Genomic DNA, 19,596 nt, shown 5'->3' on the forward strand with positions numbered 1-19,596 from the left:
GTAGTTCATTATCTACTCTGGCTTAGAACTAGTCCAAAAAAATCAGTTTTGCAGAATAAAAAGAAATTCCAGCAATGATAACATTTGTAAAGATCAAATGGAAACGTAAAAAAAAAATTTATAGATAGACTATCCAACTGATTTATTAAACAGAGCACATTCAGAGATACAAAATGTAAATAGATATAATTTGTTAGACTATAAAACAAGTAGTTAATTAACACAATAAATACTTTCCTTTATAATTAATTTAATAGGGTAAATCATAGATAAATAGATAAATTAGTTCCATCTTGGCATAAGAACAATGGGGCAAATTGAAATGAATTTGGGTAGTCAAATTACAGACTTTAAGCCCCAATGGTTTAAATATAATTATTTTTTAATCATTTATTTTAATGTCTCTGAAATACTAATAATGTTTTCCTTTCTTTAGAAATAGATATATATATATATAATGTGGAAATGTGTATATTTATTCTTCTTTCTTATGTATGTCTGCCCTGAGCTATACTGTCGCGTACATTGGCTGCATGTGCAATCTTGCATCTATTGTTATCTAAAAAATTACAGGTATACCCCATATGAACGTACACAATGGGGTGCAGAGCATGTATGTAAAATGTACTTAAAGTGAAGCACTACATTTTTTCACTTATAATGCAGATATTGCACTTATCAGGTTATCCCACAACAAAAGATGCACACAAAAAACAAGACGTTTGAAAGACAAACTGACATGCTGGCGCCATTCTGTTATGTGTCTGTTCTCGCAAAGGAAGCAGGGGAATGGTTTTGCAACAACTATGACCTTAAAGTGACTGCCCTTAAAGCGGGCTATGGCTGTATTTAGTTTTATATATATATATATATATATATAAATAAAATGAGTGTAAGATTCATAAGGTTACCTTCTAAATAAAGCTATAGCAACAGGTTCCTGATATCATAATGGGCTATTTAAAAAAAAGATCTTCATGGTTGGATCAGCATTATGCTTTATTAAGTTTTCATGCTATAAGTCACAAGGACTAACTTTATTATTTTATTTTGAGTAGCCACATTGGTTCACTGTGTTTCATTGTGTTGCCAAATTACTATAATTTGTTTTCTTTTTTCTTTTAGTGCACTATATTGTGGTTTTGTTGGCGCTGACCTCACCTATGATACACTGTAACACACGTTTAACCCAGGGGCACTATTTAGTGTTGTTTGCAAATGTATCTACCACATACAAATGATGAAGTATTGGTGGGAACTTGGTGACATAATCAGCACCATAACAAGGCGGAGGTAGATTATGCTAAATAGGTGGGTTTGTAAGAGTGGGTGGAGCTTTGGGACAGTGGGTGTGGTCATTGTTCAAGTAAGTAATTGATAGCTGTGCTGAAAAGTGTCCCTGGACTTATGGAACATGCTTGTGACTGTTACTTGGAATGTCCTGCTGAACAAACCCTGCATTTTATTACACCCTGTTACTATTAATGGCTTCCTTGATTAACCAGATGTTTATTTTCCCTTCGCGAACAAACCCTTTATACGGTCATCTGACCATTCTAACAAAACGTAAAGCAAAGAGGAATTGTATTGATAGTGCCGCACAGACTGTAAAAACAAACTTAGCAATTTTGTTAATCATAATCTTATTTCATATTTCAGAAGTTCTAAAAAATCAACCCTGATGATGCAATAAAGGTTAATTTACTCTCTTCATATAGTGTTTAAGTTCTGAATCATTGTAAGACTAGATTGATTTTTACATTTGAATAAACCAAAAACACAAAATCCGCAGTCCGCTGGCTGCGTTTCAGGAGATATGTTGATTTTCAATATTTATTTGCATGGAAAATCAGAGCTGCAACATCCACGTTAATGGAAACCTAAGAGGGATGTAGCAGTTACAATACCTGTATCACTAGACTCATATAAAAACACATTGCAGAAGAATCAAAATTAATTACATTTTAATTTGCAAGATTCTCTGATTTTGAGCAGGTCATAATCTTTATCTCCCCAGCACATCTCACTATTTTATGTTCGTCTTCTTTTACAAAATCAGAGGCTGCTGATGGCGCAAAATAACTAATAATGTTCACTGTGCCCAACCACAATCTACATATCATTAATTACTAAATTAGTCTGAATAAAGGTATCATCAAGCAGAGTGGTACAGAGGGCACAGACAAAACAAGTATTCCCTCAATAAACGTCTATATTAAAAAAAAAGAAAGGGCATGGGTCTCAGTACTAATCCTCGAGGCTACTAGTAACAAGACCTTTAATTACAATCTTCTTTCTATTGTCACTCAGCTATTGCCTTTCCCATTCAACTATTTGAATGGGCAATTTATTAATTATCCTCCTATGAAGAACAGTGTAAAATTACTTACTGAAATCTAGATAAGCTGTTCCTCCCTGGTTTACTATTTCAGTTACCCTGTCAAAAATACATTCGATCCGTTTGATAAGATCTCTCTGCAGAAAACACATGGAAACCAGTTATCTCCAAATACGTAACATTTTTTTCCTTTAACATTGTCTCGATTAATTCCCCAAAAATTGAAACAAGACTTTCTGGTTTGTAGATGGCCACATCTTCCCAACAACCCATCTGGTAGCTTACATTAAAAAGTGGTATAAAACGTCCTGTTACTTCCGCTTGGTGTTGTGGAAGCTTTGCTACACGCCTAATGCGTATAGTTCATATGGACTTCTGAGTGTGCGGCTCTTCCCCTCCTGTTTTCGGCAATACGCACAACGCGTTTCGCTCCAAAAGCTTCTTCTGTTTCTGATCTTGTCTAGCTGCTTGATTCTCTGATTTGTCCAACTCTAAGTCCAGGCAACGCCACAAACCTAAGGGTTCAGCCTGAGGGGGAGTAGCTTTTTTTGGTAAAGATCAGTACTGATAATTTCCCATACCTATTCATTGAGTATCTAGTCCTTGTACCCATTTGTTTCAATATGTGCCAAATCTGTGAGTACTACAGTGGTTTCCTTTTTCTTCTAGTCTTACTGGCAAGTTTAAAGACATTTCTGAAATAATTCAACTCCTTCTAAAGATGTCCAGACCATCAAAGACCCACCTATATATATTACCATTTTAGAAAAATACGCCTTTCTAAAATCTAAAACCTTTGTTTTACTGCAGTCCAATGCAACCCCTGATATGAAATCACACTCTCCAACAGTGACATTCAAAATCAAAATTGTTTTGTAAATAATACAATAAGCACAACTTGTCTTGTTGGCTCTTCTTGTTCTTCTACAAATTGCCTAAGATACAGTCCTTATAAAGAATATAGGATCTCTCAACTCCTGGCTGACCCACCTGCTTGGTTTTTCCAGTCTACATCAGGGAGATAAAAGTAAACCCAGCAAAATGTAAAATCACCTATCTGAGACATAAACATCGGGGATTCTATCACACTATATAGCCAAATGTTGCTTAGTGTCATCTATATTGTAAGACTTTAACGTGCCGCAATGTAATATCATAATAAATACCTGGTACTATCATTCTTATATTGTAATTATACATAGATTTGGTTAGAATTCAAGTGCCGTGAAAGGTATAGCGATAATAAAGGGAATAACAATTCTCTCTGGCTTCCATTGATCTACTTCTGTCATATTGTTTAATGCCAGAAGCATTTACGATGCAATGTAGAGAAAGGTGTTGCAGGCAGTTCTAGAAGAGGGATTACTAAATGGCTCCCATTGTGACTTCAGGCACTGGAAGGTGTCTAAGGGGATTGCATAGGAGTCTTTGTAAACCACAGACTTGGCTGAACTGATATTAGCTGTCATAAGAAATTATAATAATACGGCCTCTTTTTAATAGTGCAATGTACAGTTCAATGAAAATCTGAACCATCTCCACAGGCTTAGAAATTAGATGTCAGAGGAAATAGTGATTATAATTCAGATGAAGATTTAAAAAGAATACCAAGTATCCATTTACTTTGGAGACATTGTGGAAAAGACAAAAAAACAAAACAAAAAAAAAGAAAATGTATTTATGCAAGCATTTTTTTTTAAACCACAGAGCTTAATATCCACTACATAGATTAATGTGAACTAGTAAGTGAGGGTCATATGCGGACGCAAAATCCGGTTAATACAGTGAGGGAATGTAAACACAGGATAGGCATATGGCTATCCTGAATATAACACTGACATAAAATAAAAATGACATAGCTGGATAGGCCTAGAGGCAGTATTCCCTTGCTCTGAATGATACCCTATAACATTATTCTCAGATACAGTGCCGTAATTTTATACTAATTTTAATATAAGACAAAGACAACGTGAGTAAACACACAACACAGCTTTTAAATGATCATTCTATTTATAGAAGGTAAAGCTTTAAAATCGATATCATCCATGTGAAAAAGTAATTGCCCTCCAAAACCTAGTAATTGGTTATGCCACACCTGGCAGCAACAACTGCAATCAAGTGTAACGATAACAGCATCTCAATCGGATTCAAGTCAGGTCTTTGACCAGGCCACTCCAAAACCTTAATTTTGTTTCTTTTGAGCCATTCAAAAGGTGGCCATTGAGGTGGTCTTGCGTGCATCGGATCATTGTCCTGCTGCATAACTCAACTGCGCTTGAACTGATAAACTGACAGCGAGACATTCTCCTTCAGGATTTTCTGGTAGAGAGATGAATTCATGGTTCTATCAATTGTGACAAAATGCCCAGGTCCTGAAGCACCCCCAGGCCATCACACTACCACCACCACTGTGTTTGACTGTCGGTATGATATTCTTATTGTGGAATGCTGTATTAACTTTACACCAGATGTAACAGGATCCATTGTGTGTGTGAGCACAGATGTGTAATTGTGTGTGAGCAAAGTTTGTAATTGTGTGTGTGAGCATAGATGTGTGTGTGAGCATAGATGAGTAATTGTGTGTGTGGGAGCATGGATGTGTAATTGTGTGTGTGGGCATGGATGTGTAAGTGTTTGTGTGTGAGCATGGATGTGTAAGTGGGGTGAGATGGAGTGTGTGTTAGAATGAATGTGCACGTGTGTGTTAGTGAGTATGAGTTTGTGTAAGTGTATTTACATATGTGTGCCACAAGTTGTTTGGGGGCAACGATGGCACATACAAGCTGTTTGAGGGCAATAATAGCACAGCACAGAAAAGAACACAGGTCCCGCACTCCAGATGTGAGTAGTATCAAATTACCTTTATTAAATAACATACCAGGGCATCCAAACAGCGTAATTGCTTAACAAATTGATGGCACAGACCAGCTATCTGGGCAAATATGGCACAGGTAGGCTGTCTGAGGGTGCAAAGATGGCATAAACAGGCTGTTTGGGGTTAGGATGGCACCAATAAGGTGCTTGGAGCAAAAGGCACCAACAAGCTGTTTAGCACAAAGTTGGAACTGTGAGTCTTGGTGAAGTTGGGGGCCTGGGGGCAATTTTTGTGGTTTCTAGTTACACCCCTGCAGGTAGGGATGGATAGCTTTGTTTACGTCTATACATGAAATCATCATTTAAAAAACAGTATTTACACTTAAGCATGACGTGTATGCAAAGATAGAAGACATCGACAAGGAGGTGAAAGCTTTGTGGAGAACTGGGCAAATTCTTTGCTGGCCAAGCACTACAGAGTGGCATATCACACCTCACCAGATGGAGAGCTGTTGATTTAACTTATATAAATAATTGTTTGAAAGACATTTGCCTTATGTTGAGAGTAGCAGGAGCTGTATTTTGCATTTTTTTTATTTCTGCTACGTTGTGCTGGTATGGCTGTTTAGTGATTTCTAGAACCCACCAGACTTATTTCTTTTTTGCCATTGTTTAGTGATAAGATTCTCTTATTTTTCCAATAAAAATTGGAAGTGATGTTTGATGTTTCGACTTTCATTGGTAAAGCTCAGTATGACTCAAATGTTGCAAAAGCACACTGCACGTCAATAGAATAATCATTTAATTTCACTGAAATATTGGGCGAGCGACCTAAAACAAATATTACTTGATTTATCATTGGCAATAGAGTCTTCCAATACATAAAATTAAAACGCTAACCAACTTTTGCTTTGACTTAGACTATAACACATTTTGGAGTTTCGCCATGAAACAGATAAAAGCTTATAAATTAGTCTTTCAAGTACACATTTAAACAAAAAATCAGTTGCAGCACTGTGAATTATCCATCTTTTCAATCGAAAATTAAAAAAATCTCACCAAATTACTTGCTCTGGCTGTTTTTCATTAGTCCATTGCTGGGTTATTGATTAAAGCACAAACCTGCTGAGGTATACAGAGACCTTCTTCCAATCATTTCATATTCGTAGAATTTTATGTTTTCATGGAAACCTCTGCTTTTTTATTTCAGGTACAATTCAGATACTGCTAAACACAAAATAAATAGTGTTGGGTTTTTTTTTTTTACAGTCGCTTATTTTCTGGGCAAGAAATAGCCACATGCAATGTTTGTGTGAAAACCACAAATAAAAAAACTTATGACAAAGTTTGAAAAAGATTGGGTATGATATGGCTGCCTAAAAAGTGAAAAAGCGGAAGAATAGCCCTAGTAAAATGTCCCGGGTTGTCTTCTTTTTAGCAACATATACTTTTATGGGGTGGTCCCCCCATGCGAAATTTGAAGGAAAACGTGATGTGCAGCTTGTAATATTTGCCCTTAAATGGAAAAAATAGATGGAAATCCTAGGCTTATAGGGCAATTTCTAAATTAGAACAATTGAATTAATATATTTTGGGTATTTTTTCCCATTGGCTCTAGCTGTGTACAATTTATATACATGTAAAACTGCAAAAAAAGACTTATGAGTAGGAATGGTTCACCAATATGCCTGGTAACTGTTGTGGGCTATTCAAGGGTATCACCTTTCTTTGTAAAGGGACCCTAATGCTCACTGTATGATACATGTTCAAATACACCGAAAGCTGGGAGGCAACATTCTGCATAGAGAAATTCCAGCTATCCAATATACAAGATAACAGGAACTTTCCACAAGTGGCTAATGAACCATCACTCAGAAGCCTGTGTACAGCAGTGTCAGGGGCTGGGTTTCGTTAGAATGCGCCACCAATTACAAAACAGCCCATTATATCAGCGTCAAAGCTTAATTTAGATGGGAAAAAAATCCAACACACTAAATCCTAATTTTTCTCAATCCAGCAAATAATTGTAACCAAAAGGACGTGGACACCTGACCATCACACCTATATGAGCTTTTTGGACATGCCATTTCAAAACCTCTTTGCAGGTATAACAGCCTCCACTCTTTTGTGAAGTTTTCCACAAGATGTTGGAGTGTTTCTTTGTGGAGTTGTGCCCATTCATCCAGTAAAGCATTTGTGAGGTCAGGCACTGATGCTGGATGAGAAAGCCTGGCTTGCAATTGGCATTCCAAATAATTCCCAATATGCTTTATGGGGTTAAGGTCAAGGCTCCATCGAGACCACTTGAGTTCCACCACATCAAACCACACTATGTCTTTATGGACCATGCTTTGTGCACTGGGGCACAGTCATGCTGACACACGGAAAGGCCTTCCCCAAACCCTTCCCACAACGTTAGCAATCAAATAGCAATCCTTAAATAGACTGCAATTGAAAAAAAAGATAAAACAGTATGTCTGCTTCTTTAAAGTTTATTCTTTCCAAGAATACCATTTACTTGATTTATTTCCAACATTGAATCGAGCCCAGTGCTCTTTATGACAATTTTGTGTTCAAGAAGAATGTCCCCACAGGCAAATTAAAAATGCCCATGTTAAATAAAGCAGTTACACATTTGTACCAGGCTGCTCTTTCACAAAAACAAAAAAATAATTATTTTGTACTTAGATATGGGATACTTCTGATAAGTGTCTTGTGTTACCCTAATCTAAATGTCTGTTTCAAAGAAGCTGACAGTGAGCTATCAGTTACTACTCTGGACCAGTTTTGCCTGACCTCTTGAGTCATTAATTTGTGTGCTGTAGTGTGTACAAATGTTGCACTCACTGGCGTAACTACAGGGGGCCTGGTGCGACCTCTTCTTCCTGTCTCACCGTGCAGGTTCAAAATAGTTTAGAAAGGGCACTTCTGACATTTGTTGTATGTTGGAAGGGGGGGGGCAAGAGGCAAAGAAGGCACAGACCAGTTGTTGAAGTTGGGGGCCCAGGGCAATTTTTCGCACCAGGGCCCTGTGGCTTCTAGTTATGCTAGTTATCAATAGTGATGGTAAAAAACATGTTATCCTGATTGTTATTCAAAAGCATTAGTTTCATACTGTTCTGGAATTTATCAAGGGAATTATATCCAACTGACTGCACAACAGATAGACATAACTCTATAGAATATTATTAAAGATAACATGACCTTCAATAACATTCTAGAGAGTAACACCTAGCATTTCTCAGGAATATTTAAAACCAGGAGAGAATAAAACACTTCAGGTTACCTGTAGAACCTTTGAGAGTTTTTAATTGCATTTATTTTGCCACTAATACATTTACGTATATTGCCTTTTTTACATTTAGTTGTGAGGTGCAGCACCACTGAGACTTGTCTGTTTTTTGCATAAACATTATAGATATGTATGTATGTATGTATCTATGAATGTATGTCCACAAAAAAAGATAGATCCGGAGCAATGGCGCCAATGTGGGAGTGCCGATATACCGTTCCTATATGAATGCATGATTACTTGATCAAGCATTTTCTTCCTGTATGTGCCAATGCTGACACTCGAATATTCAGGAGGGTCTGTCCAGACCCTGCTGGGATTTCTGATTGCTACCACTACTGGCTCATTCTAGACATTGCTACATTTCTATACTGACTGACCGCAGTGTAATTGGTGCAGGGGGAAAAGATGGAGAAAATACGTAAACAAGAAGAAAATATTTAACAAAAAAAATAAATGAAAATAAGTAATATTAAAAAGCTTTATTGGGAGGACAGTGACGTCAACATGACATAACTGGCATCTGTAAGATAGAAAAGGAATCTCTATCCACAATGGACTGGGAACAGTGAATAAAGGGAAAAGAATTAAAATGTTAGTTTACAAAGTAATATAATAAAGCATAGCAAGCAGACTTGCATACAACAATTTGGATTTAGAGAATGAACACGTTAGGAGGGTTCTACTCAAAGAGCTTGCAATCTATAAGGTGGTGCAGGTACAAAAAGGGGACTTGTGGAACACTGTGAGACACCCTTTCCCAGTAAACATTCTGAGCTCCTGTAATAAAGGGTCATTAGAGGAAAGAAGGGTTTGGGACTCATAGGTACTGCCTTAAAGACACTTGGCATGTATGCAGGTCCACACTGGAGAAGAAAGCGCCCTAATTCACAATATAACTTCCAATGGGACGCTGGCTAGTCAGATCCGCTAGGCTAGTAAACACAACGTTAGGCAGCAGGCGTGTTATCTAAGCGGGCCTGCTCAGGGTCATTATTACACGCGGGATCCACACACAGATTTAGCGGAATATAATTATGGCGAAATGCAGGCACAGCGCGTCCTTCTCAATCGTCGCTTTATTAACGTGCGTTCGTCTCCCATTACTCGGACTCCCACGACGACCGTCAACGTGTCCAATCCCCCCGGGCCCAGAGCGCTTATGTAGAGGGGCTCTGCGGGTTGACAGCTGCCGCTTTCCCATTGGGCGCAGAGCAGAGGATAGCGGCTCCTAACAGCCAATGGGAAGCCGTAACATGACGTCACGTAGCGAGAGTGGAGGGGGATCCCGGAAGCGCGTGTGCGGCTGGCTGGAGAAAGCTGGAGCTGAGCATCCTTCGCGGCGGGCTATGAACCGGAGACTAAGCCGCGAGTTATAGGCTGTGTGAGGGAGCAGGGCGGGCACCGAGTCCGCTATATCTCTCCGTTAACACTGAGTTTCCCGTTTTGCGAATTCCCCATTGCAGGGGCTGTCTACCCCTCAGTACGCGGTCATTGAACCCGCTCTGCGTTCCTGCATCTCACCGTAACCAAATAGAAACAATGCTTTTGTGGCATATCCTCTGGTGCTTTTATTCCGCATTCCCCATTCTTATGGGGCAGACCTCAGCCAAAGGAGTGACCGCCAGTTTAGCTGCCAAATGGCCAGACACCCCACTATTACTGGAGGCCAGGTGTGGTATTAGCTGGGGCAATAATCATGGGGTATTACAGTGGTGGGCTACTGTGATTTACTAACAAGAAGTGATACATGTTAAACGACTGTGTATTTTGTGTGTCCCTAATAAGTTCTGATAACACCCAGTGCTAATATATATTTATTTTGGCAAAATGTAGGCGTTCATTGAGATCCAACAATACCTTACATTATAAACCGCCATTAAATCGCTATTTCTATTTGCTATCTACTATACCTGCTACAGTTCTTTATATACTGATATTAATTGGGATCACACTACCTTCCCTTTTATATTTATTTGGCTCCTATAGCAAAAATGTGTTAAGCTTTGGTGCAGATAACCGAATGGCCCATATCACCTTAAAAAGTGAGTGGCACTGATCCCGCGAAGCACTGGGTCTGATATTAAATTACTATATATATATATATATATATATATATATATAAAATTAACATTTTTAGGATTATAAACAAACTCCCGATGACTTGAAGAAAAGAAGGCTTGTTCCATGTGTAAAGTCCCTTAATTTGTAGAATTTGACCCGATCCCTTCAAATTGTGATGATTATTAATATAGAATTTATGTTGTAACTGCTAGGATTGTGTGAGCTAAAGTAGGGACAGGGTGGAGAATAGAGACATTTTTGTTTTGACATGGCTTGCTTACCTTTTACCTACGTTGTAGCGGCATGTAGTTTCTCACTATTAGTATTTGGAAGATGACGAGGATTCTTTTTGTCTTGTAGCGAGTTTATGGCAGAAGAAGGAAACGAGAAATTTTGGCAGTTTTTGGGAACGGTGCAAGAGTTATCAATCTATAAGAACAAAGGTAAGAAACAGTAAAATGGTTCCTTACGAAAATGCAAGTGTAGACTGATAGCATGTAGACTGTTGTTTAAAAAATATTGCTTTGCATAACTTTTAAGGGGCCATATCCTATATATATATAATCTTAAACCAAAAATATGGATGGGGCTGAACAATGTATGTTTGGGTAATGTGACCACCAATGTCCAATCAAAAACATCACATTTTATGTATGTCAGAAGTGTCAGATTGTACATGTTCCCCATTCTTGTTCTCTGCGTCAATTGAACACTATATATACCGTATTTGCTCGATTATAAGACGAGGTTTTTTTCAGAGCAAATGCTCTGAAAAATACCCCTCGTCTTCTAATCGGGGTTGTCTTCTAATCAGACCTCAAATAGAGGTCTGATTAGGAGACTAAGATCCAGATCCCCCGCACCGCTGCACGGGACCTGGATCCTCCTGTCCCCCCCCAATCATACACACACTTACCGGTGCTTCCTGCTGTGTTGCCGGGGCAGCGGGTTGACGTCTACGCGATCCGCGTAGACAACGTCCGCTGCAGCCGGAAGGAATTGTGGCTAGCAGCGGGGGTTGTCTGCGTCCGTCGCGTAGACCTTCCCCGACTGTCAGAGATCAGAGCTCCCCGCACCGGGGGGGGAGCCGGGGAAAGTATACGCGATGGACGCATACAAACCCCCGCTGCCAACTCCACCTCCTTCTGGCTGCAGCGGAAGGCGACGTCAGCCCGCTGCCCCGGCTGGAAGCACCGGTAAGAGAGGGCTGAGAGAGAGAGTTTATGTGTGTGTGTGTGTTAGTTAAATGGGGGTATAGGGTGTGTGTTTGTGTGTGCGTTAAATGGGGGCATAGGGCATTTCTGGAGTGGCGTTAAGGGGGCATTTAATAGAGCACTCTGCCTCCTGAAATGCCTTATACCTCCCTATATGGCACTCTGCCCCATAATATCCATTTTAACCCCCTAAATGCCAGAGTGGCATATAGGGGTATAAGGCATTTCTGGAGGCAGAGTGCTCTATACAATGCCTTTTAACTCCCTTAATGCCACTCTGCCTCCTGAAATGCCTTATACCTCCCTATATGCCACTCTGCCCCATAATATGCATTTTAACCCCCTAAATGCCAGAATGGGATATAGGGGTATAAGGCATTTCTGGAGGCAGAGTGGCACATAGGGGGTCAAAAGGCATACCATGGGGCACAGTGGCATATAGAGGGTTAAAAGGCATATCATGGGCCACAGTGCCATATTGGAGTGGCAAGCCTGGGGGCAGATGTGCGTAACTGGGGGACAGGTTGGAAAATACAAGAAATAAAAACAAAAAAAATATTTTTCTCAATCATAGCTTTTATTAAAAAAAATAGTTTACATGAATTAACATTTACTGGTAAAACTTTTTTCCTTTGGGGTCGTCTTATATTCAGGCTTTTTCTTTTTTTCCTAAGTTAATATTCAGATTTTGGGGGGTTGTCTTATAATCAGGGTCGTCTTATAATCGAGCAAATACGGTATATATATATATATAATATATATATATAATATATCTATATATATATAATATATATATATAATATATAATATAAATATATATAATATATATAATATAAATATATATATATAAATATATATATATATATACACAAAACATTGCAATACCTGACTCACATTGGGCAGCTTCAATACTTCAATTTTTTTAACGTGTATATATGGGTTTAAATAGTAGGTAGCCATTGAATTATTTTTTTTCCATAATAAATGTATAACACTTCATACTTGTATTTCCTACATATTCTTTCATGCATAATTAGATCGCTAATCTGGTTTCATGAATAGAATTAAATTGAAGCTATGCTTTAAGCTCTTCCGTTTCTACCCATATTGACGCAATCACTTACCCATATTGACACAATCACTGATTTTGTGTAGCTACCAAAGGTGGACTGCAAACAGCTCTCGCCTTTTTAAAACCGCCATATGTTATTATGTACCAGAGGGAGCAAAAATAGCTCTGCATATTCTTCCTCAGAACCTTATAATCTGTTCCTAGGCTGCACGGAACAGCTTAATGATGAAGTATATCATAATCACAGTATGGCATTGTTTCTCGCCCCTCAGTATCATTAGGCTTTGCAGAGAAATGTGCTTTAAGATACAAAGATTCTTTTTCTCCACTAGCTCACCTGGGTAACCTCAATAAAAGAAGAAACATATTAAGTTGGAGATGTCATTAACGTTGAAATGGTTGGAAAGGACATGGAATGTTCATCGTTTTTAAAGTGGCCTTATGCAATAATTTGTATATTCCTTCTAAGTAGCTGTTTTTGCATCTAGATACAGCATCAGCCATACGACCAACACGAAATAAATATTTTTTGCACATGAGTAAGGTTTACTACCCACTAGCATTCACTTAACGTTTGTACCAAGAAATCCATAGGTGAAAGGTAGAAAGGAACATGTACTGAATAAAAATTGATATGTATTGCTGGGGCAACTAAGACCTGGAGACTCCCTCTTGTCAGCCGTTGACAGTTTACTTGTTTGTATATTAAAATGCAAAACGTATACATTATTAATAAGCCATGTGTAGTAGCCATGAGAAGCTCAACTCCCATGATCATCACCTATTCTCTATCTGGCTGTGGATCTTGTAAGATTGTTAAACTGTCTCTGCTCTACTGCTGTGCTAAAGGTTTGCTGCACTGTTCTTCCAGTCACTGTTGGGTTCGGGCTCGTTCTAAAGGAGAAGATTAAAAATTTGGAGCCCACAATTTGACAGAAGCTAAGAGCGGTGTTTCTGCTCGATGTAAATCAAGCTTAACTTGGATATTAGTCTTGTGTTGGGGATAATCTAAAGCTTGTTTTGCTTATGCACATACTTCTTCTCTGGATTAACATCCGCCATTTCTGCTGAAAGGCTGTAGAAAACCCCCCTTGGTCTCGGTACATTTCAACCCGATTGTATTTACTTACTCTTGCATTCAGTGTTGATACTTATTTGTATGAACATATTTCTGCTGTTTTTACATTTTAAAGAATGTTATTACATTTTAGGTACCGAGTCTTCATATTATAACTTGATTTTAAAGAAGGCTGGCCAATTTCTGTCTGATCTGCAGCTCACCTTGCTGAAATTTGCTTTCTCGATAAGAGCCTATTCTCCTGCCATCCAAATGTTTCAACAGGTAAAAATATGTTTTCAACCTACAAAGTAAATTAAGTGATCTGGGCATGATACGTGACGGCAATTAGTTGCCTCTTTAACATTGTTAATGGCAAGTATTGCAAATGTTACAGATAATGTTGGTGAATGAAAACATTGATGTAGGCTTCACACACTTTAAAATCTTTTATTGCTTTGTGAGCACTGGTAGAGCCATGTTATATAGACATAAAGGAGAAAAATGTTACCTGATCAATTTCTAAGCATCCACATTAATTGTTTTGTTTAATAATTTTGTCATTTTGACTGGCCGTCTGATCACGTTACATCCGTTGTAGCGCCCCTTTTCATCTGTTACACAGTCAGTGTATAGACATTGTTAGTCAAGGATGGTGATATTGCATATGTAGAAATCCTTGTTATTCACTTGTGCACAACCCTCTCCCCTGGATGACACCATACTTTACCCACAGTGGGATGGAAAGCTTAGGTTTGCAAAGTGGGGAGTCGCTTCTAAACAGAAAAACAAATTACTAACTAAACCAATATACAGTGTTTTCTGAAGAAAACCATTATAGGGTCAAATCCCAGCAAAATCTCTACAGATGAGTTCAGCAACTCATAGAAGTGCTGGTAGTTTCTCTTTCGACCAGAATGAAGTTTGTCCTTTATGGGGGTTCTGTGAGATTATTCTTTGCGTGTTCCTGAAAGTCAGCCTTCATCAAGTTAAAATCCATGTTAAATTGAGACACCTCCTTTACATGCACTTTGGGCTGCATGTACAAATCCACTTTTACTCTCACGTTTAGATGGCCAAAATGTTTGCACCGTCACCAAATTCCAAGTTTGTTTAAGCTGAGTCGTATTGCATGATTTGTAAGTTTTAAATTACAAACGTCACATGACAGCAAACCTTTTAAAAATTAGAACCACGCTTTATTTCTTTTTTTTTTTATCTCTGTGCTTTTGTGATTACACATTTTAGCTTATTTATTAAAGTTTTGAATGCACCACATACTCCAGCAGAAAATATTAATCAGTTATGAAACGTAAACTTTTATTGGCCTGCGTTGTGAAGTTGTTATCGATTCCCAAGTAAATGCACCATGGAATAGACAGTTATAATTAACTCTATACAAAACCTGTTGCATTCACTCGGAAGCTGTCCTTGGTCTAACAAATTATCTGTTGTTAATAATATAGCTGCAGGTTATTTTAATTAATTGTATGAATATCCATTGAAAAATTGTGGTGTTCTCCCTGCTTGTGAAAGTTGCCCACTTTCAGATATTCTATTCCATTATATTTTGCCATTAATGCATCCTTTCCTAGATATATCTGCTCCCTTCCCTTTAGTTCATCGCTCCTTAAATCTGTGTTCTTCCTTATTCTTCCTTTCGGAACTCCCATGTGTTCTTTCTACTAATGGATATGCTGAGTGGGAGGTGTTGATATTTTTTAAATTCATTCTATTTGTAAATCTGTTCAGCTTTTTGTGTAAATTTGGGCTTAGAGAAAATAAAGAGACCAAATTTAAAGTTGGGATACAGCTACATTTACCTGAGATACCCTTTTGTGTTTTGGATTTGTATAAAGTATATCCATGTTAGCAATTAGTCAGTGTTCCCAGTAGCACTAAGCTTTTTATTTTATAGTAAGCCAGTAGAAGAAGAACAAATGGTACCCAGCATCCGATCCATGAAGGTTTCACGGTTATTTGGGGGCAATGAGGTTTCCCTATGTAAAATGCAAAGTTATAAAAGTGGCTTTATCACCAACTAAATTAATGATTGAATTAGAAATTACATTGTTGTATGCTACGGTAAGAAGTAGGTGCAGGCATGTAGAAACAAGGAAGGAAAACACTTCCACGTGGCTTATCTCCCCCTTAGGACATTTACCATAGCTATAATAACCCAACATGATTTATTAAAGTTGTGGGCAATTGATTAGGAGGAAATACGGAGGAGATTAAATCTTGTGATGCTATGTCCAACAGGATTAGTTTCACCAAGAACAGCAGCCCCTAGTACCACAAAACCATGGACCTATTCCCTGGTCTTGACTTTTCTAGATATCATTAAAATGCTGCCTGTCTTGAGTTATCAACTACTGACTTCTTGTTTTGAGTATATGTCATGCGTTATTGTACTGTGGGCCAGATCTATATACCGCATGACCCTTAACTGTAGAAAGCATGGGTGCTCTAACCCCTAAACATATAGGACAAAAGTGAATTAAAGTTAAGTTAATGGTGTTTATGGGAGGGAATGCTAGAAATTAGCAAAACATTGATTGGCTCAACCTCTGCCTTTTGCTACTTGCAGTGCTCCAAAAAATGCTCCGCTATATGTATGCCTGCTCTATATTACGGGGATTCTGGTCCTGTTGTAGGTTGCCATTGACCCATCGTGTTACATTTGGGATGCAGTACCGTGGGTGGCTACCTCTTCATGCCAGACTATACCTCCTATAATCAATGCTCATTTGTGATGGCTCCTGAACGGGAACACTAACTAGTCAGAAGTATTCAGCATGAACGTAGCGAAACATTGCTTAGATGTTAATGTTTACCGCGTTTTTTGTGTTTTGCCAGTAGACGATATATTATCGAATGTTACGCTGTATATATTTATATTTCAAATGTCTTTTTTGTTTCCAAATTTCTTACATTTTTAAGGGAAAGGCAAGGGTCCTTTCGTTTGCTCTTCTTTCATCTCAACATTCTTATAAGATCAAAAAGCTCAAAAGCTTTTTGTAGTAGTTTGATGTTTGAGTGTAATTAAAGTATCTTATTTGAGGCCAATAACTTACATTTTAGATTGCAGCTGATGAACCCCCTCCAGAAGACTGTGGCGCATTTGTCGCGATCCATGGGAAGCACACATGCAAAACAAGTCAGATAAAAAAACTGCTGAAAGAAGCATCTGAAAGGTAAAATATTACAAGACCTATTGAACTTTAGTGTTGGCTTGCCTCATGATGAAAAGGTACTCAAAACATATCTTTAAAAACAATGATTATACTATTAACAATAATAGAGTCACAGATTAAAAAAGTGAGTTAACTGTGCCATTTTGACATAATTACTTTTGAAATTATGAAATACACACACACTCTGCCAGCCAGATTGTTAGTAACATCTAAAATGATACTCAAATCGCTTCTCAACTGTGTTTGCTCACAGATATAATCCCTCATATGCTGACCATATGTGTGTCCTTTACACTGGGTTCTGAGTCTTGGGGGTTTTGCCCTAATCTTAGGCTAAAGGGGCATATTCTCAGGTTCACATAGTCTGGAACTGACCCCTTCCTAAGACACACTGCTGTGATAATGTACAAGACTGCCAACTGGTGCTTTTGCTGCCAGCATATCATAGGTGATATCCCTGCCTGAATACAGGTGACTCAATTACGCATTTTTTTTTTAAATAATCACAAGTAAAGGTTTCGATGAGGACTGCTAAAAGATCCATTTGGTTAATACATTTGTCATTAAATAGAATCTTCATGATGGGCTGTTAAAGGGTTAATATTTCAATAGTCTAAGGTTCAGCTCATGTACAAAGTTCCCAGTTATGCCTTCCACTTTATGCAATGTAAACAGACCCCTGAACCATACATTGTGGACCCCATTAAGACACACTTCTCTTCAATCCTATAGCAAAAGAAATCATGTTTCTTTCAATACAATTACTTCTCCTTCCTCTACCACCTTTAAACACAAGGGACCGACCAATGTGGGCCACTGACGGCCCTGGGCACCCGACTATTGCGCTACTAGTGTTGACTGTGGTTTATTGTAAAATGGCACAGCAGGACTACCTGAACCAGAGGGGGAACTGAACTACCGTTAATCTCACAGTGCTGTTTTTATATTGTTGAAAACTAGTTGTGAAACATACTTTCGACAGAAAGTACGCTGACAGCTAATAACTGCTTATGAAGCTTTGCACTGTATATTTGTTTTTAGCTTGTATGGCAACCATAGGCATTATGTTGATTGTCTTGTAGGCAGTTATCTGCTAACATTTATTTAGTAATCAAGTATAGTGCCACCCACATTTTGTGTGTGTTTAGTCTGTTTATATCACATAGCTGTATGATGTCCTCAAGGAAATTTTCTATTTTCTTTCTCAAGACCAAGACCTTACTTGTATAAAGTGGATCATACATTTCCAACACTTGCCAAGAATGCCCCTGTGGTTATTCTGTATGCAGAAGTGGGTACAAAGGACTTTGCATCTTTTCATAAAATACTGGCAGAAAAAGCAGAAAAAAAAGAAATCATTTATGTACTAAGGCACTACGTTCAGGTACGTGTGGCTGCATTGTTCAAATTGTAACCTTTCAGTTTGCATTTTTGTTTTAAATTGACAGTCTCGGTGTGATGTTGGTTCATCTTTGTGGTGTAGAATCAGCTTTAAAAAAAATGTTGTTCAAAATGTCTTCAATGAATAGGTAAAATGGCATAAAATATCAATTTAAAATCTGTTCTCCTTAATACGACTCCAGAAAGCCTTTCGATTTGACCATGATTAACATACGATCAATAGACAAGAAAGATACCAAATATCTTTGACAGAATTATTTTTTATTTATATAGCGCCAGCAATTTAAGCAGCACTTCTAACAGTACATATATTCAAGGGGTATAACAAGACTAGGGTTGACAGACTAAGACAAAAACTGATACATTAGGTGGAGAGAGCCCTGCTCGCAAGCTTACAATCTCGATGGAATGGGGTGACAAACATAAGGCACAGAAAAGGGTGAGAGGTAGTGTGGTCCTTGTATCAGCGACAGGGAAGTTCTAGCAACTAGCATGCTATGCCTCTCTAGCAACAATTACTTTGAAAGGACATGTATTAACAAATCGTATGATATTTTATTGGTATAGTTTATTGGTGCCCCTGTGTGTTGTGTAGTCAGATCCAAACGTTGTCCATGCTTGGTAGACATAAGTGTAATCGGACAGACCTGGCATGAGCTGCGGCCATCCAACTGTAACCAACGTAAGATAAAAGCACCATAAATGATGGTCCATTACAGTTTGCTTGAATTGAGAAGCAAGAATCTGTTTCCTAGATAATTTCGCTGTGCGCTCGTTGTATACATGCTGTTCAAATGTTCCTTCTTTTCAGATGCTGTTCTTTGTTCCCGTTAAGGTCTTTGGGCCCATTTTTTTGAACATTAGGTCATGTAGGCCACACCGTTACAATGTATCAACTTGAATGGAACCGTAGGTTCCTGTGGAATGTCTAAAAGAGTCTTCAGGAAACTAATTGTATGCCATTCTTTGCTGGGTATTCTATTGTTTTAAGAAGATTCTTTTTCCTTCTATAATGTATTGCATGTTTTAGAAATTGTCACCTTGAAATGTTCTAAATTCTAAAGATCCCACAAAGAAAATGTTCAAATAAATGGCGGACATGCTTTAATATTATGATTTAGCAGGGCAGAAGTGTAAAATAAACATC

General features: G+C 38.2%; 1 protein-coding gene across 1 annotated transcript in view; it reads left to right on the forward strand.

Moving 5' to 3' along the window:
• The first annotated feature begins 9,750 nt into the window (after positions 1 to 9,750).
• UGGT2 (UDP-glucose glycoprotein glucosyltransferase 2) overlaps positions 9,751 to 19,596 on the forward strand; it is an 84,519-nt gene continuing 74,673 nt past the window's right edge. The window contains exons 1-5 of the mRNA XM_053455362.1: positions 9,751 to 10,117; positions 10,869 to 10,951; positions 14,006 to 14,136; positions 16,936 to 17,048; positions 18,258 to 18,432. Coding sequence (XP_053311337.1) covers positions 9,987 to 10,117; positions 10,869 to 10,951; positions 14,006 to 14,136; positions 16,936 to 17,048; positions 18,258 to 18,432 — 633 coding nt within the window. The 5' untranslated portion in view covers positions 9,751 to 9,986. The remainder of the gene's footprint in view (positions 10,118 to 10,868; positions 10,952 to 14,005; positions 14,137 to 16,935; positions 17,049 to 18,257; positions 18,433 to 19,596) is intronic.

The sequence above is a fragment of the Spea bombifrons genome, chromosome 2, assembly GCF_027358695.1.
Source record: "Spea bombifrons isolate aSpeBom1 chromosome 2, aSpeBom1.2.pri, whole genome shotgun sequence".
In the NCBI taxonomy this organism is placed as follows: Eukaryota; Metazoa; Chordata; class Amphibia; order Anura; family Pelobatidae; genus Spea; species Spea bombifrons.